This window comes from Pleurodeles waltl, chromosome 7, assembly GCF_031143425.1.
Source record: "Pleurodeles waltl isolate 20211129_DDA chromosome 7, aPleWal1.hap1.20221129, whole genome shotgun sequence".
Lineage (NCBI taxonomy): Eukaryota > Metazoa > Chordata > Amphibia > Caudata > Salamandridae > Pleurodeles > Pleurodeles waltl.
The window spans coordinates 195,853,675-195,877,768 of NC_090446.1; the positions used below are offsets into that span (position 1 = coordinate 195,853,675).

Sequence of the window (24,094 nt, forward strand, 5' to 3'; positions counted from 1 at the left end):
GACCTGCAATGCAACCTACAACAGACAAAAAGCATACACTAAACAGCACTTTTGTTTACCAAACAAAGCCTGATAGCCTTTGTAGCAGTCTGATTTCCACCTCCCCAACTGCTGAATCTCATTCCTTTGCCACTCTCACATTTGTGCCTCATTTGCCATTGCAATCCTGAAGAAATGAGTGCCAAATTCCTTATCCAGAAGGCCCAGCCTGTGCAAAGCATTCCCCAACACTCGTAAGACCTGCAATGGCAACACTCTGTCCCCTGAATCTGCACCCCTCTGTGCTTCACACCTTGAGTAGAGTCGCCACCACTGCACTGGGCACACTATCCTATTTGGGTAGCTCTTGAGTCTCATACACTTCCCTCTTCCATTCTGATATGTCTTTGATTTAGGTATCCACACCTTTAGCTCCTCTTGTAACATCAGCACATCCTCCTGTCATACACCCTTAGTCTTTTAGTGTCAATATCTTCCCCCTCTCAAAATCCCCCAAAAAGAGCCACACCATCAATACTGAAAACAGCTTGCACACAAGCATTCCATTACCGACTTGCGGAAGCACCCCAATCAGTTGCTTCAGTAACTGTACCATCACCGATTGTCTCACCCATTTCCTGCGGCCTTCATTATCTAGCCCAACCTTCCAACAGTCTCTTCCCTAACTCACCTGCCAGTGGTTCATAACTCAAGTACAGTTCCCAAGGAATGTCAAACCTGCCAGCTTACCTGCAATTATCACGGTCAACAAACCTTTCTCAATCAAAATCATAATAAACGTCACCACATCTGCACTACGGAATTCCTCTCCCTTCTCCATTCTCCATTCTCCTCCTCTGTGTGCCTGTATCTCTGAATTAATTCTAGGCCTGGCTGTATGCATACCACATGGACTCAGACAAGGAACCCTTGACCAACTGCATCAACCTCTCTCTCCAACAGAACACAGGTACTCAGGCATTGGCGCCTTCTCTGCATCGGCCCCAGGTGCATGACCACTGAATCACTGCCAATGCTGTTATCTGCCCCCGCAATGTGATGTGCCTTAAATATCACATTCTAATGGAAACATTCCAGCACAAAAACTATCAGCAACTTCAAAACCTGAAGGTCCCTGGCAGACTGCTTGCTAACCACCTACACCACAGACAAGTTGTCCATGTGGAAAAGTACTTTTTTTGTTGAAAAATGTGTGTCTCAATAAGCAAACTAAAACCACTACAGGAAGGCGTTCCAAAAATGCAATGCCACAGCCTCTATTCTTCCTATACTCAGGCGATTCATCCTGCTTCTGGATGGAATGCAAACTCTCAGTCCAACACGCCTTTTTGGACCTACATAGCCCAGTTTAAAACCATGTTCAAAACATCCCAGCAATGGTTTCCCTTTGTCTGCCAACGCACAGCAATTCATTCAATATCGCAAGCGTTCAACTGAATTTGCGGACAAGCCTTTTCCCATGTAGTACTGTCATCCTCTCTCTCTACCCCTGTCATTGTTGGTCTGCCACTGGCCCCCTTGCACACCTGTTGCACACGACATGGTTCCCTTCGCATTGTGAACATTCATGTCGAAAACAACGTATTCTCTATTGCACGTTCCTTTGTTGAAGGCCCAACATGTCCCAATGAATGTCACGTGTCCCATCCCACCTGATCCCAACCATTTGGGAAGGCAGTCATGAAAGGGCTTGTAAATCACTGGTCCCCCACTCACTGTGTAAGTATCGAGCTGGCTGTGCTGGTGTCATAGTTTGAAGTAACAGCTCATTATCTAACTATCCCCACATTCCGTCTGCATCATCCGCTACCACGCATCGTTCTGGAAATTTTTCACAGTGTACGCTTGCATATATCATAAATTAAGCTATCCAATTTTCGGTGTTGACCGGCACCTTAGGACATCTGGACAACTCTTCTTCTTCTTCTTTGGAACCTTCTTTGGCCCTCACTTCAAATCAAGAGGTGCGGACCACCATGCTTCTTTGTCCTCAGCAGGTCCCATAACTCACCTTCCTCTGGTCTTCTTCATTCTACCACAACACCTCATCTATTCAAACAACTAGATCATCACGCAACCAAGCACTCATACCCGGCAACTCATCATAACATTTGTGGAGTAAATCCTTGTGATGCGGGGATGCCGCACAAAGCCATCCCCGATAACCAACTTCATGGTCCCTCACCGTCCCAGAACCGGCTGCGTAGGCACATGTTCTATCTTTGGTGTAGGGTCTTTCAGCCATACAAAGCTCTCACTGCTGTGCACATGCCTGAGCCAAAAACTATTGATGTCCCTTGCCTGTCCCATCTGGTCAGGGGCATTTTTTGCACTCCCTATGCTTCCAAAAACCTCCACCTCATTCTCAGGTGCCTACAGCCTCCTACCATTTTGGGACCCCCCCCCCCGACACTGCATACTCCCTTCACAGTTTGGGCCACCTGCATAAGGCAGAAAACCGGGTTCCTGAGCCCAGAAAGCTGGCCTTCTTATCTTCCTGCCTGTCTCCAAAATCACTACTCTTCCATCCACCCTCCTCTCCAGGCCTGGCCCCTCCTGCAAAACTGCACCCAACACTGTTCAACATGCTCCCTGTAATCCAAGAGTCTTGGGTCCCGGTCAACCTGCTTCTAATGACTCTGGACCCTGCCTTTCTGGAAGCTCACTGTCCTGCCAACTAACGTTCCTGGGGTCCCTGGCGCGCGTGTGTGCCGCCCAGGGTGGCCCGGCCAAAAATCACCTTGACTTTTTCTGCCAGTGCCCCCCACTTGTCATGTTAGCTTCTCCCTATTTAAATTTCCAGCTGCTCTCCTGTCCGCAGTGAGCCCAACAAAACAGAGATCACTATGGGCATGCCGGACCCATGCTGAGAGGTCGAGGGACAGGTCCGATTCTGTATTCTCCCTGCCTTCCTCCTGTGGCAGCCCCACCTCACAGACACATGCCGCCATATTGCTGCCACATGCCTCCTCCTGGTGAAAGGCCTCACTGGGCCCACGTGCTTCTGAGGTTTGCACTTCCTTGACTCTGACGGCCTCTCTGGCATGTGGGCCGCTGGCCCTACCTCAGGTAAGCATACTGGAGCTGCCTCCACTATTCCCGAATCACTGGCCACCCCAGCCTTTGCCAGGGGTCTCCCCGCCTGCCCGCTTTCTTGTGTTGGCCTTTGCAGCTGTAGATGCTTCCTGGTGGGGCCTCTCAGCCCCAGTGGGATCTCATGTTAGGCAATCCAAACTCACCTGCTGTTCCACCTTTCTGTGCAGATTGCTTTTAGGTGGCAAGCAGGCCAGAATGCCGCTGCCTGCAGATCCCCACTGCGGCCACACCCTCTTGGGGACCCATGCCTGGTCCAGAACTCCAGGATGTAGGCTGTCCGACCTCCCTTCTGCCTTGAGGGTAAAAGTGCTTCAATTACCCCCTTACTCCGTGCAGACATACCAGGCCGGCACACCGCACACCCAACTCCCAGAAAGCTACCTAAGGAAAACTCAAAACTGCCTATTTGCCTAAAGTGACCTTCCCATCTAAACCTGACTGCTTACACTACACTCCCTTAGGCAAACCATGTTTCCCTGCGTAACGGACTGCACCACCCACCTGACCAACACGGGGTGCAGGATTACACATACCACTCCCAAGCCCCCAATCTCCAGGTGCAGACAGAAGACTCAGTCAGAAGTGCTGTGGTTCAAGGCTATATGTGTCATTTTTGTTGAATTTCTGCATATCAGTACGTTGACTCATTCATGTAGATTGTGATCGGCTACTAGATGCTTTTACGGAAAAAAGTTGTCTTACACTGTGCTCAAAATGTCTATTCCAAAATGGTGGTCACAGTAGGGTATCAGGTGCCTCTCATATCAGGTCAGGTCTCTTTTTATTAGCACTTGTATAGTCTTCTTTTTTCTGTGCATGGTGAATAGTTTTACTTCATTTGGGTTTCCTCCACCCTATTCACATGAGAGGCAAATGCACAAATGATGTGCCCACATAAATAAACATGGTTGTAAGACTGGTCTAAAAATTCTTCCTAACTTTTCAGAATTGCATTAACATGGCCTAACTTTTATTCCTAATGCCACCCTCTGTTTACTACCAGCTGCATTTTTTTTACACTAATGTGGAGTTGGAAGGGCAATGATGGCTTCCGGGTGGGGAAATTTTAAGCTCAAAACAGTAGGCCTCAGTTTGGTTAGGGAGACAAGCTATAGACCTGATAGTGCACTGGGAAAAGTTATATCATATACCAAATGTCTGATCTGCTTATTATGAAAAATTCTGCACCTTTCCTTAGGTTTGCTAAATATTTGACCTACGAATCAGTTATAAGCTATTCTAACATTCATCCAATCATAGTCACAGATGCTTGAGCATCTGAATTGTAAATCAAATAGATTGCTAATGGCAGCTAGGCTTCAGCTTCTACACATTAACCCCATTTAGATTTCTTAGTGCTGGATTACCAAACTAAAGATAAAATGATCCCCGTAAAGACTTTCTCTAAAGAAGGGACACACAAGCAATGTGTTAAGGATGAAGCTCAAAATGAACCTTCTCACGACAAGCATCTTTTCCCACTGGGGTTCAATAAGAAGCTCAGATCACTCGGAACAGTGTTTTTTAAGTTATTTATATATTAAGTGCCATCAATGTTTGATGTATATATTATGGCTGCAGCCAGCAGCATATTGGTTTTGAAATGTAACTTTGCTTTTAGCCAAATCTTTGTACTTCAATAACACCATTTATACACAGTAAGAAAGAACGCTATATGGGTGGGGGCAATCTTTGAATTTCTAGTATTATTTCCAATGTGCTAGAAATATCCTATAACATGAAGATGCCAATGACATTAGCACCCTCGTAGCAATGTCATCACACACCATTGTGCTAGACACATCTACAAATGGACATCCTCAGACAGCACTAGCTGCCATTTGACAGAACTATTCATTATTAACCATGCAAGACATCACAAAAGCCATATAGGAGCAACAAACAGTATTAACATGATCCTTGTCAATATACATCTGTGAACCACTGCAAAAAACAGCATTATCATAGTACACCCTTGCAAGCATACAATGTATCATCATTCATTCGACCAAACAATGGTCAATTGATCATCCCATTCAAACAAAAAAAAGTGAAAAGCCACATTCATCCATACAAATAAGACATTACAAAGATCTTACAAGGACAAACTCATTTCACTTTCACATTATCATAGAGAAACCAATTATAAAGAACTACCACACTAACCTCCATTACCTTTGCACAACCAAACACTAAAAACAGACACACTCATTTGTTGACATTTTCAGATCTGCACAAATGGGTGTCTACAACAAATTTACCTTTTCTGCTTGTTCATTTCGGGTTTTTGCTGGGAATACAACACTGTACACAGTGACACTGCTACTGAGAGGTAATGTGTGTGTGCTCTGGCCACAAAAGTGTATTGGGACAATTGATTCCACCCATTTGGCCTGGCTAACTGTCCTATATGGCCAATGTAGTTTTTGCAGAAATGCACCTCTAATGAGGATTTTAAACATCATATCTGGTTTGCAGTGTGTACTTACATCAGCAATGTCTGCCAGGGGCACCAAAATGTTCTGGTTGAACTTCACTTTAATTGCACTGTAGTGACACATGGCAGGAAAGTGCCTTTGTAATGCAGGAAAAGGCTATTTCATAAGCCATCCATAAAGTGTGCGTTGTAAGCCCACATAGCAAGCGTTAGCCCTGGCATACTTAGGGAGGTCTTACCCCCGACCTTTTACCTTTTCCTTCTTGTTTTGTTGCTGTATCTGTTTGCTGGCGATAGGACTCTGAGCACTTTACCACTTCTAACTGGTGCTAAAGTGCATGTGCCTCTCCCCTAAACCTGGTAACATTGGCATAACCACAAATGGCATATTTAATTTACATGTAAGTCCCTTGTGAACTGGTATACTATATACCCACAGCCTGTAAATTAAATTCTACTAGTGGGTCTACAGCACTGATTGTGTCACCAATTTAAGTAGCCTTGTCCACATTTCAGGCCTACCACTGCAGAGCCTGTGTGTACAGTCTCACTGCCACCTCAGCTTGGCATTCAAAACTTCTTGCAAGACTTAAAAACCCCTTTTCTTGCTTAGAAGTCATCCCTAACGTAGGCCTTAGGTGATCCATAGGGTAGGGTGCCATGTAAGTTAAAGACAGGACATGTACGTTTTAGTTTTACATGTCCTGGTAATGAAAAGCTCCCCAAATCGTTTTTCATTACTGTGAGACCTGCTCTTCTCATAGGCACTATTGGGAATCAAATACAATACTTGTAGGCTGTAATTCCTGATCACAGAGGAGTAGCTGCATCATGTTTAGTATTATTAGAATGGTAATGATAAATCCTCTTTAATGGCAAGGCGAATTTATTATTACTATTACTATTTTTTAGAATGCCACTTTTAGAAAGTGGGCATTTCTCTGCTCTGTTGTGCTGCCCTGCTGCCTGCTGATCTCTGTCCTGCAACCCAATAACTAACACCCACCCCAAAGTAACTCCAAGGGCTTGCTGGATTGTCCCCTGTTCTTGTTAGGTCCCAGGGACATCAAAGACTTGCCCCGTGCACCTCTCCTGACAACTGTGGTGCACAGACTCAGTTGGAGTAACAAGCACATCCTTAATGGAGCGCGCTCAGCTGTCACACACTTTCCAGGAACCTCCAGGAGGTATCTGCCAGGCTGCGTCCTGACAGGAGAAGAGGAGAACTCCCCACACACTAGCCATTGGGTGCTACTTGGCCACTTCCAAGACACCCAACCGCACAACCTTGGTGTGGAAAGTTAACAAACCCTAGATCAGAAGACAGTGGCCTGCTTCTGACCTTGGGAAGGGCAATTTGGTTTTTAATTACAGACAGGACTGGAAAGGTTGGCAGTACAAAAGACAGCGTTAGTGCTACATCTTTTAATTTGGAGATTCCACAGAGGGCTTCTCCTATTTCTTCCTAGGACCCTTCTCGATAGCCTGGCTCTAGGTACATTTTTGGATCCTGTCAGATGGGCGGAGAAGACATCTTAATAAGGGGAGTTGAAAAGGAGATAAATATAAGCCTGTCTGGTGGCTAAAGGAAGGGTTCTGCCTATGCAAAGCACAGTATTCTGAGTAGCTTTACAGTAAGACAAAAATGAAGTGCAGCGAAAGGAGGTGGGATGCGGCAGGAAAACAGTTAATTTTGGATAGCAGAATTTCTCTAATCACTGGGTAGTGCACAGGATAAATTTAACACCTCAACCAATATCTCATCCTGAACCTGGTATGATTTCATCTGGAAAAGCCCTGCTAAAAATAAAGATGACTACTGAATCCTGCTGTACGAAAATGAGTTGCTCAAGGACTCCTGACTCCTGCTGTCACCCACGGACTGTAACTGATCTTCAAGGATCATATGGTTGGCTACCTGTTCACCACTTCAGGGACAGAAAAAGCTGAAGGTGTTTTGATTCCAAGTATGACCAGCTGACCACAGAGAACTGGTCACTGCAGGAGATCTGGCTATAGAGTGAGACCTGGGGCCCAGAAGCCTGCTCGGAGGAATTTTCCAAACAGCTGGAAACCAAGTTTGCAGCTAAAATCTTTGACCTGAATACCCCGCTTTGTGAGTCCAATGTCTGGTACATTGCAGTGTGCCTGAAATCGCTCCTAGGTCATCCTTGAACTGTTGTTTTCACAAGCACCTTTTCTATGTCCGTTTTTTCTTAAACCTCTAAAAAATGAATCTCCAGTTCCACATCACCGTTTTAATGTTATTGGTGTCTATTTGCTCACTACATTGTACTCTATTCGTCTAAATGTGTTTAGGGATTTTGGGGGTCATTCTGACCCTGGCGGTAATTACCGCCATGGCGGAGGTCGGCGGTAGCACCGCCAACAGGCTGGCGGTGCACCGCTGGGCATTCTGACCGCGGCGGTTCAGCCGCGGCCAGAAACGGAAAGTCGGCGGTGTACCGCCGACTTCCCGCTGCCCTTGAGAATCCTCCATGGCGGCGGAGCACGCTCCGCCGCCATGGGGATTCTGACACCCCCTACCGCCATCCTGTTCCTGGCGGGTCTCCCGCCAGGAACAGGATGGTGGTAGGGGGTGCCTCGGGGCCCCTGGGGGCCCCTGCAGTGCCCATGCCAATGGCATGGGCACTGCAGGGGCCCCCGTAAGAGGGCCCCACAAAGAATTTCAGTGTCTGCTTTGCAGACACTGAAATTTGCGACGGGTGCAACTGCACCCGTCGCACCTTCCCACTCCGCCGGCTCCATTCTGAGCCGGCGTCCTCGTGGGAAGGGTGTTTCCCGCTGGGCTGGCGGGCGGACTTTCGGCGGTCGCACGCCAGCCCAGTGGGAAACCCAGAATGACCGCTGCGGTCTTTTGACCGCGGTACGGTCTTCTGGCGGTTCCGCTTGGCAGGCGGTTACCGCCGCCCGCCAAGCTTAGAATCACCCCCTTTATGTTGTTGTGTTTGTTACTGTCAAGCTGCTGTTATTGCTTGAACTTAACACACACTACTCTGCTGGTTTTTCCATAGCTCCAGGGATTGAGCAAGGAATTACTCAGAACTGTGTTTTGACCTATTCAGATTGTGAATATTAAATGAGATGTCTACCCATCTCCAAATAATAATCGAACTTCTGACAGTTAAGAATATGCTGCAATATCACAATAACAGCCAGTTAAGAACATGCTACAATATCGCAATAACAGCGGAAAACAGCATTCAAATGCCAGCAACGCAAAATTTGCTAATTAATGTAAAATAGTTACTTATAGAAATGTGTTTCTCAATTTTCGTCAGTTTTTCACTCTCTTCTTGTTATGCACATTTAGGTCTAAACTGACCGCTGTGGCTCATCACCCGCAAACATATTTGTGCATTTCTAAAATGCCACTATTCACCATGACATTTCACACCTATTCCTGTTAATTAAACTGGATTACACAAGCCTGGTTCCTGCAAACATGGAAAGTGAGATTAGAAACGAGATGCTTTTCCGTGACCTTTCAAACCAGAATCTCCCGGGAAGAACCGTGCAGGCTGTGCAGGCAGAAAAGTGTGCTATTGCATTAACTGAATATGAAAGGAGTGTCAGCAGCTAGCTGCAGAACAGCAAAATGTGTGCTCATTTGATACAAAGTTTGGAAACCTCGGCTTGTCTGAAAAACAATATTTTCTAGAAAATACGACGAGTTTTAAAGCCTACATCAGTGTTTGTGGTTATATATCTCCTATAAATGCGTATGAATGTGGAAACACTAACTTTTCACATTTTTAAATCCAGATAATTTCCCTACTCATTACTCGATGTTTATGTTTCTGAAATTCATGTGGAGAGTAACAAATCCACTGGTTAGTCTCCATATGTGTGCTTCAGTTTTGTTGCAAACAGTATAAATGAATGCTCCAAATATACTGGTAAAGAAAACTATTAGTCATACAACTATGTCCTAAGTACCTGCATCGGTGTGGAAGCTGTGCTATAGAAACCACCCTTAACAAGTAAATAGGAAGGAGGAAGCTAGTTTGCTTGAATATTTTAGTGAAGGTTTACACATAGCTTTGATCTTTCTCTTAAGGTCCAATCTAATATAAAATATTACTGTTTACCTCCCTTTTTAACAATCATGACCCCGATTAGGAGGTGAGTGGTATCCATGAGCCTTAAGTCTGCACTTGGAGATACCATTTCTGAGAGGTAAATCTTGGATGGGACCTGTAATTACACTTTTTTCTGTGTCCGGTATCAGATTTACTGATCATAATTTCCTCATGCGATTTTTACACTTGCATTTTTTTACATGAGACAAAACTGGTCAGTATTGAAGGCTAGCAAGCACTGGAAATCCCTTTTGACAGGATTTTCCATACAAACATGGGATTGTGTAATCTTGAGTTGCTGTCTTTGCTCCTTCTACATCATTGAAGTACTGTTGTTGTCCTTGATTGGAGAGTAGCACCTTTTTAGGGTCGAGCCTGCGTTGCATGCGCTCGCGCATGCGTATCGCAGCGAGACTCTTTAGTATTTAGAAAAGGGCTCGGAGCCCTGTCAACTTCACGTCAGTGTTTTTATTGGTTCGTGGGCTTGCCTAATAAAATCTGCTTGCTTTCATTAGTCGAAGGCACGCATACGTCATGCCTTTTCCGGTGGCTGGCCCTCCTCGAGCGCAGCGACCAAGTACAGAAAACATGCGAGGCTCGCTGTTTTCCATCAGACTCGTGGACTTCTTTTTCTCTAATTTATGAGCGCGATCTCGCTTGGCAGAAGTCGAGCGCTTTACATAGTTAATTTCACTTTTTCGGGTTATGTACATAAATGCACTTTTGCCCGATACGTGAAAAGTCGGGTTAGGAGTTTACAACGCGATCAGCTCTAACATGAGCAAACGCGAGACCCGTTGCATTGTAAATGCTTGTTACAAAGCTTACTTTCTGCTGCTACGCTAAGGTCGCCATCTTATGATTTACAATCCACATCATTACTTAGAAAACAACAGCCATTTAGGAAAGAACATCTCTAAAACATTGACCATGGCCTCAGAGCATCCGAGAAATGTAAAATGTTGTGAGGCAATAATGCAAGTACTTCAAGAAGAAGTTGATAAGAAAAATCAAGACTACTCAAGCATTTAATGCAGAAAACCAGTGCCAAGGTGAGAAGTAGAATATGGCAGCAAATTACTGAATAATGCAATGCTCTGTTTCAGACCTTGAGCGACATGTAAGAGATATACGCCCAGATTTATACTTTCTTTGCGCCGAATTTATGTAATTTTTTTTACGCAAATTCGTGCAAAACTAGCTCCAAATTTATACTTTGGCGCTAGACCCATTTAGCCCCCAAGTTTTGGAGTTAAAGTCATTTTTTACCATAAATAATGGCGCTAAGCTTGTCTTTACTAAGGCAGGAATCATGTCCATGGGGGTTGTGCGTCAAAGGATGGCACTAGTCTCCTTAAAGGCATATTTATGCCTCTTACCAGACTAGCGTCATCCTTTGTCGCACAACCTCCTGTTCCTTCTAAGCCTCCCCCTTCAGGCTAGCATCCTTTTTCTTGACACTACCCAGGCCTTACCGCCGGCTACCATCATACCATAAATATGACACCTGGCCAATGTCTTGGGATGGCGCTAGCCGGCGATATACTTTTTCACGCAAAGCTGCGTTAGTGCAGTTTTGCATGAAAAAGTATAAATCGGGGCCTCAGGATCTTAACACAGACATGAAAGTTTTGCCAGAGAAGAAGTACCAGAACAACAACTTGAACCAAGCCAATAAGAAGAGGAAATCAGGAGCATTATCAATCTAGCAAGAAAAGAGTAAATAAAAGAAGGAGCAGAAGCTGGTGTAGTTGAGGAACATGGTAAGTGTCTCATACCGATATGTGTGTCCCTTATACATACTACTGTTCACCATGTGCATAAGGTAAAGAGGAATTTAGTTGATTCCTGTCCACTTAGCAGAAATGTTTGTGATTCAAATTTGACACTTTTTCATATTTAAAGTTTGTAACATAATATAGGAACTCCGCTGGTTGTTAATTCACATTGTTTACAACCTTTGTGCTTAATATGACGAATGTGACTTTATGTCACACACTAAGGAAGTTTATATTCATATAGAAAGCCTGTTATGATAAAAAAATAATGTATTAAATGTGCCATTTTAAGCTTATTTTTATGAAATGTAACTAAGGGCTTGATTTAAACTGTGGGAAAAGGGTACTCTGTTGCGATGCGCCACCGTCTCCACAAAAGTGAAGTTCCACCCAACTCATTTAGAGTTGGGTGGAACCTTAGTATGTAGACAGCAGAGACTACGCTGTTTCAACGGACACACATACACCTCAAAGGGCACGATGAAGTAAAAGCCGTCGGAGATTTCGCCATGTGTCTGTCCAAGTAATTTGGAGCGGGAAAACACATGGCCATTCTTCACTGTCTTTCACTGTCAGGTTAAACCTGGCGTAAAGAGACAGTAAAGGATATAAAATGAAACCCCACCATGGGAGAAAACTCCCATGGCAAGGTAGTCATTGATGTTTTTTATTTAAAAAAATAAAACCCCTCTTTAAGATTTTGTTTTTAAAAACAAAAAGATCCTTAAAAGTTTGACGTACGGCTTCATCATGTTGATGGAGATATCTGTCAAACTTTCAAAGCATTTACAGAAACCATTGTGGTGCTGATTCTTGTCCATGTGGACATCTCTAATTTCGGAGGAAGGGTACTCCCTCAGGGTGACAAAGTACTACAACTTGTTGCCCTGATGGAGTAAATTCCACCACACTGAAGTCAAAATATGACCCTCAATGAATAATATAATTTGTTGAGGTAAATCCACAATTAGGTGATATTGGATGGTGTGCATGCAGTACCTTTTTTTAATATAATGTTTTACAATTGCTTATAAAAAAACGTATATACACCCATTTGCTGTACTTGTAAGTGACACAGCACAAACACCAAGTAAGAACCCTCCACTCACCCCCTGGAGATGAAAGTGCATCGCATTAGTAAAAAGTGATGCTACTTGTCAGTTCACAGACATAACAGACACACTCACTCTGCTTGGTGGAATCACTGTCACTGTAATCAGAGTTACACCACTGCTACTGTTACAAACACTGCTTTTGTGTCTTCTTAAGGCCTTTCAGAAAATAGAATACCTACCACTGTCATTACAATTCTAATTGTATTAGGAACCATTCTACAATTAAAAGCAGAAATACCCATACAGAAATAGAAGATGATATACCAATGCCTGATATATGGCATGATGTTTCTACTGGTAGTCCAAATGAACAGGATGACACTCAACTATCAACCTCAGTCCCATATGCAATTGATGGGAGCAGCAGCAACACACCTATAGCTCAAACTTTAGATCTATTGCCTTGCTGAATCTTCTCAAAGGGACTGATCAAGTGCATCTGCCAAACAATTCAAGAGAGTCAATGGAGGCCATAGAAGGGGTTGCAGATCAACTACAAAATCAAAGGGAACATTGATCAACCATGTTTCTTCGCATGCAGCGGTACTGTGATTTAGATTTAGCACAAAGAGAATGCTGGTTACTTAGCAGAACAAAGAGCTAACAGACGTGCAATATGGCACATGACCCATACAATTTGAGATTTTTTCACAATAGTAGCAGATGGTCATGGGGCAAGTTTAGTTTCACTTGAGGCAGATACCTGTACCCTGCAACAATGAGATTTACACCAGCTCACTAATGCATCCGTCATCCACCATTAGCAGCAGCCAGTCTCCACCTACTTTATTCACTTCCAGATATCACTGTTCCCAAAAAGTGTCCCCAAAGGAAAAGATTTGCCAGTACTCCCCAGGTCCATGATCCAGTATCAACTCAAGCCGAAAAGTGTGAAATATACTTCACGAGAAAATGTTGAAATAGTTACTTGTTTATGATAACAAATGTCTTTCAATAAGGATTCTAGATTATGTTTATCTCTTTAGTTGGGTTGTTGGTGTGGTGCAACATTGATGTCAGAGATTAGATTAAGGTTCAGATTCATAGGTGAGGTCTTTAATTATGAAGACGCTAAGAAAAAAGTAATATGACAATGCTTTGGGCAAGATATTGGATGTTTGGGGGAACAGAGGTGCCCTGTTGGTAGTATTTAAGAACTATAACCTTTGTTACATTGAAAGGGGAGTGGGAGAAATGAAGAGTTACTTTAGTTTTGCTTGAAATAAAAAAATTAGCTTGAATATCTTTTGATTGCTTTCTGAGACTTTTGTATATTATCATGTCTTGGATTGTTGTGACTATTTCAATAAAAAAAAATTTTTTTTTAAAATAAAATTGTGCAGGAAATTGTAAATAACTCTAGATAATTTAAGTATGTAATGTCCAAACGCATCTGTTGTGCTTTTCACAAATACTTCGTAGTCGAGCGGAAACATTTTTTGGTGCAAATTCCTTATGTGGAATTGGTTACCATGCAACTCCTAATTGAATTTTGCAACTTTTCTCATATGTGAACTTACCAGGTGGTACTTTTGCAGTTGTGCATGTCCGATTTTTCCACATACAATTTTAACACACTGTAAATCTACCAGCGGAAAAACTTCCTGCACAAGACTTGAAATGTCATCAGTCAACATTAACACTTGAAACTCCTAATCAGAGCCTCAGTAAATATAGCTCAGTCATTTTCTGTTAATTGAAAATTCTTTTGGTTTCCTTAAACTTTTGTTTCCATTATTCAAACATGCACAAAACCTTCCAAACAACAGTCATTGACAAATCATGTACACCTGTCTATCAAATGCAAACAGGCATGAACAAAAGGGCAAACTATTTGTGCCATATCTTGGTGCAAACTGCCTCTTTCTGTGCCTCCTTTGTCATATTTTTTTATTCCTAGAGCTCGCAGTGCTTCATGCCACTGCACTGCTTAGGGAGAAAATACTGCAAGCTTAAAGTACACAAATCTATGGCCTAACACTTCCAATCAACCAATGGATAAAAAAACACTCTCTCCAAGCAAAATTTCTCAAACACAAATGTCTTGTGATGGGGTAATGTATAGAGAAAATCTGTTGTTAGGAGCATTAGTAACCATGACAATATATGGTGATAACACCTACAATTCCTTTTGTGGCCCTTGATTTATTCTAAGCAAACATATCTACGGTAGGAGTAAACTTAGATCACTTATTGACGTTATAAGTCCCCAGTAGGTTGCTCAACAAAACAAAAATAGGTATATCTATTAAGTGTATGGACCAGAAATTTTCACTGACTAGAAATGTGACCACCACTATCCTTCTAGTCCTTTTGTACACATTGTAGAAAAACATGTCAGTAGTAGACAAACTGTCACTTGCGAGCATAAACATCTGGATGTTAGGATATATTTTCAGGAATGGCAGCCTATCATTGCAATTAAATAATAATTTTCCTATAACATAAAATATAAATGCTAGGGAATGGATACAACACACGTTGAAACACAACGTTTTGTAATCCAGTAATACTCTTGTAAATTTGTCCTTTTGGAAGGAATATAAATGTAAAATATGACAACATAAAAAATATAAATATATTGCAACATTAGCATGTTACATGGATTATTTGAACTGCAGAACTGAGATATGTGGGTTTTAAATCACTTATCCTGGACTCTTTAAAAGCTATTTAGCAGGATGTTTCATTGCAACCACTTACTCGTGGTAGTATTATGCACTATTGTTGGACCTGGCCCTTTTTGTGGGGTCCTCCCCAACCTTTATGCTTCCTTCCTCCTACTTTTTCTGACCAGTTATTGTTGGCTTTAGGAGTCTGGACACTTTACACCTGCTAACCAGTGTTAAAGTGCAGATGCTCTCTGTATAAATTGTATTGGTGACTGGTTTATCTGTGATTGCCATATTTGATTTACTAGTATATCCCTACTAAAGTGCACAAGAGGTGCATAGGGCCTGTAAATCAAATACTACTAGTGGGCCTGCAGCACTGGTTGTGCCACCCACATTAGTAGTCCTGTAAACATGGCTCAGACCGGCCAATTCCTTGTCTGTGTGTGCAGTTTTAAAGTGCCAATTCGACCTTGCAAGTTTACCCACTTGCTATGCCCAGACCTTCCCTTTTTCTACATGTAATGTACCCCTAAGGTGGGCCCTAGGTAGCCCCATGGGCAGGGTGCAGTGTATGTTAAAGGTGGGCATATACTGATGTGTTTTACAGGTCCTGACAGAGAAATACTGCCAAATTCGTTTTCACTGTTGCAAGGCCTATCTCTATCACAGGTCAACATGGGGGGCTGCCTTTAAATAACTTTTAAATGCAGATTTTCTTTGAAAGCAGATAGAGATATGGAGTTTGGGGGTCCCTGAACTCACAATTTAAAAATACATCTGTTAGTAAAGTTGCTTTTTAAATTGTCTGTTTGAAAATGCCACTTTTAAAAAGTGAGCATTTTCGTACTTAAGCAATTCTTTGACTCTGCCTGCTTGTGTATTCCCTTTCTGAGTTAGACTGACAGTCGTGCTGTTTGTGATTCTCCACTAGACGGTGACACAAAGGGAGCAGGGGTGCAACCGGCATATCCTGGTGGACCATCTCGGCTAGAGAGGAGGGAGGCGTGGTCACTCACACCTGAATGGACTGTGCCTGCCCTCACACAATGCAGACTTCAACCCCCTGTCTGGAGCCAGGCCTGGGCAAGGCAGGATCTTGTGAACAACAGAGAGTTTCCTTTGAAGTTTGCATACTTCAAAGGCAGGAAGGGGTATAAGTGGTGGACCCAAAAACTCAGATTTTCAGATTTGATCAGAAGAGCTGAGGAGATGTGCTGCCCTTGTCTGTGACTGTTCTTTGTTGGGTTATCCTCGAGTTGCTACTTCTGCCCATGAAAGGGGACAAAGACTGGACTTTGTGGTATATTCCTGCTTGTGAAGAATCTCCAAGGGCTTGGACTGAGCTTGCCTCCTGTTTTGAAGTCTCAGGGCCATCAAAAACTTCCTCTGCCAGCACTTGGACTCTCTGCTGAGACTCCTGCCCTGCCAAGTAGTGCCCTATCCAGTCCCTGAGCCCATGAAAGGTGGAGCTGGTAGAACAAGGGAAATCCACACACAGGGAGCTGTGGGGGGGGAATTTTGATGCACCACCTGCAACATAGCTGTAAAAATGACGCGCCACATGCCTTGCAGCTGAAATTGACAGACCACCTGTATCGCGGCTGGGAAATCGATGCATCACCTGCATTGCAGCTGGAGAAATGACGCAACACCCTCTTGTGGCAGCTGAAAACAACTCAACCCCCACGCAGCGCGGTTTTCCATCACCGTGCGGACAGATTTCACACGCACGCATTGTAGCTAGCCGTTAAAGGCAACGTGAATCTGCGCAGATCCGAGGTGCCCTGTTTGGAAATCGACATATTGTTCTCTTGTGGTGGAGAAAAATGATGCATCGCCTACCCGACCGGAGAAGAAACAATGCATGGTCTCACTGGAGAGAAAGGAACTTCGCTGACTCTTCCGATGCACGCTCGCCCATGTGGCTTTATTTTTGATGCAAACCAGGTACTTTGTGTAAAAACAACATTTCAATTTTTTCTATGGAGTAAGACTCTTTTAAGTTTGAAAATTCATATCTTGACTTTTGTATGTTGGATTTCTGTTGTTTTGATCTTGTTTAATTTAGAGAAATATTGCTTATTGTTTTCGAAACTGGTGTGGTGTCCATTTTGTAGTGTTTTCACTGTATTACTGTGTGTGTTATTAGTATAAATACTTCACACATTGCCTTTGAGATAAGCCTAACTGCTCGTGCCAAGGTACCAAGGGGGTGAGCAGAGGTAGTCTTAGAAGTGTAACTCCCTTACCCTGACTAGAGGGAGGGTCCCTGCTTGGACAGAGTGCAAACTGACTGCCAACCAGAGACCCCATTTCTAACAACTATCCTATTGTTCTTTAGGACAAAACTAACATGAGACAATAAATGACAAAGATAAACCTACATTGCTCTCGCATAGTGGTACAGTACTTCACTTGTACATATCTGGCGGGCATTAATAGCAATACAGAATTGAAAAACTCAGTCAGAAAAACAAAACACAGTCTTGGTGTAACACAAAACTGCTGCAATCAAGCCAAATTTGGTGAGTCATCAGTAAATTTCAAGGATCAGATACACAACACTATAAATTTCACGGGCATTTCTGAAGTTTGTGGATAAGGGGCAACTGTCAAAAAGTGTTGCATACACCATGTAACAAGTGCATTGATGTCAATGGCATGCTAAATATGGTAGACTGGGAATCTACTGCTTTTTGACCAAATGCTAAATAGGCCTGGGCCCCTGTCTCACTATGTCAATGGCCTGCTGGGGCCAATGTAACTCGACAAGAGCAAAAGAGTATGAGCACTTATGTCATATTCTGTACTACAACTGTCTATCAGTTTAATGCTTGACCTAGATAGCATTCCAACACAAACATACATTTTGACCATTTCCAAGTATCATAAACCTTAAAGGTCTCAAAAATGTACTCTGAATATTTTCTACTTATACTTTTCAGCTCAGCTGCTTGTGATGAATGGTGCTCACTCACTATTTATGCCTACATCTTGAAACAAGGCCTGCTTGCACAGCACACTTACGGCGGATCTCAGCAGTGGCGTACTTTGGAATCATAGAGTCTGTGGTGAGCTCCGGATGTAGAATGCAGCCGTGAGTGTAAGCATCCATTGGGAGGGTATCCAGCAATTCCCTGTACTGCAACACTCTGGGATGCATGACGCTTCCTTCTTCTGGTATCAACTGAGGAATAAGTTCTGAAAAGGAAAGAGAAGAATTGTTCTAACTGTCCAATATTGAAGCATGCTTGCCAGTTAAAACAAATGTGCCTCAATAAAGCATGTAATTGGAAGAAAATGTTCTACTAAACCTGCATTCACACATTTACAACTGTATACAAAAAAGCTTAACTAGTAAAATCACTTGTTAATGCCTCACCTATTCATATTTTGATCACTGTATAAGGGGTTTAATTGGTGCCATACTCACAAAAACAAATTTAATCAGATGTACCTCCCTTCACAGATGTAACCCCTAGTGTTCTATCCGCCAGTGTCTGCTCTTAAGATAAGGTTTGCTGCTGACTGGCTGATGCAAGAGGCTCTGGGCTGGTTGGATGTGAACATGTGTCCATATGCGTGGGCACTTGTATGCTAGCTGAGTGGGTGAGACTAACATCTAACTCAGGCTGGTATATGCTCACAGGTAGCCTATCACAGAGGGGATTGCTCATAGATTGGTGGTTTTGATCTGTGCATGACTTACACTATGAGTTGCATTCATAGTGAATATATACAGCTGAAGGGGTTCATTGAAAAGTGTGTGTGCTTCACTGTATTGCATACTATGGGCGGAATCTGCACCAAACTACAGTTTTGACATAGTTTGGCCTAGAGACTAGTTTGATGCACCAGTTTTATGGTACTTCAGGATCCTGGATGCGGATCTGACATTATTTTCCACATATCTGTCCTCATTCTGCCATTCAGGATTGATCTTTATTCTCTGATTCAGCTCCTAATTAACTTCTTGCCTTTAAATCACCCCGTTCGATCAATATAATTACTCTGCTGAGGGTAGCTAGTATTCTGAGGCCAGTCAGAGGAAGGGGTTTCCTTTCATGTTTTGAAGGGGAAAAACAAGGCATCTATGACTTTTATGGGTGTGACTTAGGCTCTCAGGGGAGGTCTTTTAGCAGATTACTTGATTGCACCATCTTGGAACATACCACAATGCTGCTTAGGAGATGTGGGGCAAGGGTGGATAGATGATATGTCAACTTAGGTCTGGATCTTGCAAACCCCACTTAAAATCACTGCTGCTGACTAAGAAAGAGGTTTGAGAACACTCTATCCTGAAGAAATGACGGCAGAGGAATGTCCTGCTGTAGGAGAGAAAACACTAGAGCCCTACTGCAAAGATGAACGTAGTTGGCACCCGGGGATTAGGATCTGTTTCTCCAGGACCAATGAAACTTCCCTCCAACACTCTGTGGTGGACAGTAGAGGCAGGACATGGTAGGGAGGCCCTTGTGGAGTCCCTTGGCTCTTATGGACAAATCCTACAGGAGCATAACTTCTAAAAGGAGAGCTGATCACTGATACCTTCCTGCAACTGGCCAAAGGAGGCCATGGGACATGTGTGTTGCAGAGAGGGAGTGCACTCTGCCTTGAGGTCCTGTGGGTGCTGCTGAGAAAGACCCTGGGGTTAGGAGAAGTGCCAGGTGCTAAGGCAGGGGACAGGTCCTATGTGAGGAGGGAGAGCAGTAAAAAATCAGGTTCCCTAACAAATTACTAACTTTAAAGGCAAAGAAGCCTGAGGAAACCACTCCTAGTGGTTAGAATGCATAAACAGAAGCAAAACATAACTTTGCACATTAAAAAAGGCCCAACGAAGCCTGAGAAACCAAGAGGAGTGTGGTCCCCTGCAGGAACCGTATGCAGCTGAAACAAAAATAGGGTCTTCCTACCAAAACTTCAAAAGTTCGATTGGGGGCACCAGGCCCACAAGAAGGTGAGCTTTCCTTGGAGTAGCCTGTATTGTCCTCCATCATTGATTGTCCCCGGTGACTCTATAACCTCTGGACAGATGTGGAGAAGCAATTAAAAAAACAGGGAAAAGGGCATTTTCCTTTACGGGACAAGCCTGCTCATTAACCACACAGAGCCTCAAGCAAAATGTGGGTTTTCTGTTTCTGTGGTGCTGTTGAGTCAGCAAGGGCACAACCAATGTTTCTAAAAGTGTTTTAGAGGTTGCAATAAGTGCAGCATCCCTCAAAAGAGTGTGCCCAAAGGTTCCCAAAATGGTATCCTAAATTTCCCAGGAGGTTGAATTGGTGACCCCAGAAGTTAACAGTGAGTCATAACATATATAAATAATTGACACTGTAAGATAGTATCATCATTAGTGGGTTTCATGGTATTAGATTATTATTACATATTTCCATATATGTAACTTAGAGGCCTCCTACCCGCAACCACTGGCACTGCATTTGTGACCCCTGGCAAATCAGTGCCAAGAAGACAGAAAAGGCTTCATCCTCCTTATTTTCAGCTCATTTTTTATTACACTAACAGTGAGTAATTGTATATTATTAGTGTAATAAGAACTGGAGCATAAGGTAAGTAAAAACTGTTTTAAATGTATGTTGTTTGAGTGCTTGTGGGTGACAGTGTGTGAGAAGGGAGTATTTATATGTGCTTTTCTATGATCAATGTATGTGTGAGTGAAAGTGGCAGTAAGTGATAGGAGTGGTAGTAAATGACATTAAGGCCCTCATTATGAACATGGCGGTTTGGGCCACCATGCGGGCGGTTCCAGTAATTACCGCCACCGGCATGGCGGTCCAGACCACCATATAAAGAACGTGGCAGAACAGCCACTTTTGAAACGCCGCCAATCGCTAGGCTTCTGCCACCAGGCAGCATGGCAGTTGGCAGCGTTTCATATCTGACAGGGCAGCGCTGCAATCAGCGCTGCCCGCCGGATAATGAGTCAGGTTCCACCAGCCTTTCCATGGGTGACTCGGGCCCCCCTGGGGGCCCCTGCACTGCCTATGCACGTGGCATGGGCAATGCAGGGACCCCATGCACAGCACCATCGCGCATTTCGCTGCCCGATTTGCGGGCAGTGAAATGCGCAACGGGTGCTGCTGCACCCGCCGCACTGCTACATTGCCACCGGCTCCATTTGGAGCCGGCGTCAATGTTCAGGCCCGGAATCCTGCTGGGCCGGCAGGCGGAAACCCTGTTTCCGCCCGCCGGCGCAGCTGAATATTCTTTATGTGGCCGGCAGGGGGTTCTGCGCACTGGCGGTCTTCTGCTGACCGTCAGCGTTCATAATGAGGGCCTAAATGTCAGTAATTATGAGTCAGTCAGGGTGAGTGAGAATGATGGAATGAGGGTAAGGGAGAGTGTAGGTGAGTGAGTCACTGTGAGTAGTTCAGTATAGGAACGTGTGCCAATGTGTGAGTGAGTGTAAGATTGTGTGCAAGAGAGTGAGCATGAATGGCATAAGGGGGCACCCATGCACAATGCTGTCCCAGGCACAATGGAGGTTATTTTTGGCACCCATAAGCAAATTTTGAAAAGAAGGGGGCCAAAGCACGTGGTACGTCAGGTTTCATTGCTGCACACCATGAAAGGCCGTATATATTTAACTAGTGTAGTTTCATAGCCCATGTTTTTTTAGAAGATTCTTTTAAAGTGTTTGCTTTGAAAAGCGGTATTTTACCCATTTTTTAATTTGCTTGTGGGGGGAACCCTTGCCTATGGAACCCATTCAAAACAGCTCTGATTAATTTGCTTTTGTACTACGTACACCTCACCACTTTCAAAGGTTATGTCTGAACCCTAAAAGATGTGGATCCAAAAGAGACATTTGGGTTGTATTTTTATATTAATGACAGTTATAATGTAACTTCAGTGATGTCATCTACTGTGATATCATCTCGGTTAAGGCCATTTCATATCGTTTCCTGGGAAGATTTGGGGTCAAAGGTCGTATGATGTCAGTTCCTTGAGATCTGTATGGTCAAAAGGTATGTGATGTAACTTTTGCTACCCCTGGAATTTTGGTGAATCAACATCCATGTCTCAGACACTATCTTTTTAGACCATATGGTCTGTATTGGTATGAAAGATTGCACCTTAAGCTATTTCTCCCCCTTTTTGGAGGGGTGTGTGCAAGCTATTTCATTAGCTCCATTACTGATCTGATAATAAGTTAGCTGTATTTTCTAGGGCATCTAATTCGACACAATTGGCAACTGTACTCATTAGATTAGTTCACTAATTACTCAGCCTAGAATACATTTTTAAATCTTATATAATCAGCCTACCTCTAAATCACACAAGGAATTACCCCTTTATAGTACACTTCTAAACTCATTGAAATTGCAGTGCTGAGAAAACTCTATAATCTACTCACAAAAGATCCTTCCTTTTTTCGAACATTTGTGACTGTTTCTGGATCCACGACGAAACCTAGTTCTACCAGCATCCTAGGTCTTCCAGCAGAAAAAATTCCCAAAATTTACTAATACATATTTTCTGGAAGAGGAAAATCTGTCTGAATAAATCATACATGTGCTTTTGATTTTCCTTCTCCATATACGAAATATGAAACATGCAAATCTTCACAATTGCGTGTCACATATATCTTCTTTCATGGATTTTTTTGTGACTGTTCCCATTGTGAGATACTAGTGCTCATTTGTTTATGGGAACTAAAAAGTGGTTATTTATAGAATAGTTCGTTATAACATAAACATTCTGATGTGGTTACCTGAAATCTGAAGATGTTTGGATTTCTTTACATCAAAAAATCACCTAATCCTCACAATGCATCGAAGAGTTTTTATTTGTATTGTGCATATAGTGAATGGCACATTACAAAAGCAAACTAACACAACCTAAATTGTGTGTAACCCACAAAAAGCAATGGCTCATTTCACAAAAGTGGTCATTAATTTGGCATAAATCTACTCTTATGCTTGTTGGAGGTACTCACCTACCTTCCCTATCCTATCATTCTCTTGAGAGACAGTCTCAAGTATGTGGAATCTGCTAAAAAAAAGAACACGACTTATATGGCTGATATCTTAGCCCTACATTTGTGTATTTTGTGAATGTGAAAGTTTGGGATTTATATATGTATACATTTTAAATTGATTTTAGAAATCCTTTTTTGTCTTATATAAAATATTTCCCCTAGCAAGTTCTTTCTTCCACTTCCCCCTTCTTGCGATATTGTAGATTATTCTCAGACTTTCCACATTAGCTTCACCTAGACGTTACTGTTGTCATTTAATTGTACAGAGTGAAAAATACTATTTGATATTTTTAAATATTATAAACCTTACACCTCAGTGTACCACATTCATAAAGAGTTTTGTCTATCCACTCCTCTGAGACACCCCTGGGGGAGACCACTTAATAGGAAACAAAGGTCCTGATTTATACGTTTTGGTGCAAAACTGCTCTAACATAGTTTTGCACCAAAAAGTTTAGCACCGGCTTGCACCATTTCTGAGCACCATATTTTAGAATGGTGCAAGCCGGTGCAAACCGTAGGCTAGCATAAAAAGAAATGACGTTAGCTGGGTGGGGCTGGTGGTATTGAAGAAGGAGGTTTTGCACCAAAAAATGACATTAGGCAGGTTAGAGTAAAAAAAAAAGACTCTAACCAGCCTAGCTTCATTTTCTGACGCAAAACCATCCATACCACATGACTCCTGTCTTTAAAAAGATAGGAGTCATGCCCACCACCCCAATGGACAGCAGAGTGGACCAGGGTCCCCTGGGCATGGCCATTGCACCCAGTGCCATGTAGGGGGCCCATTTCAGAACCCCCAAAGGCATTTTAAATATAAAAAAATACTTAACTGTACTTACCTATACTTACCTGTGATGGGGTCCCCCCATCCTCCGCTGCCCCTCTGGGGTGTCCCTGGGGAGGGCACCTGTGGACTTATTCCATGGTATTCAACCATGGAAATAAGCCCAC

The 24,094-nt window shown here is 43.2% G+C and overlaps 1 protein-coding gene across 1 annotated transcript in view; it reads right to left on the minus strand.

Annotated features, from left to right (window-relative positions):
- Positions 1-24,094, minus strand: part of GDAP1L1 (ganglioside induced differentiation associated protein 1 like 1) — a 396,066-nt gene that overhangs the window by 131,993 nt on the left and 239,979 nt on the right. Inside the window, exon 3 of the mRNA XM_069243567.1 lies at positions 18,172-18,345. Within this exon, the coding sequence (XP_069099668.1) occupies positions 18,172-18,345 (174 nt within the window). The remainder of the gene's footprint in view (positions 1-18,171; positions 18,346-24,094) is intronic.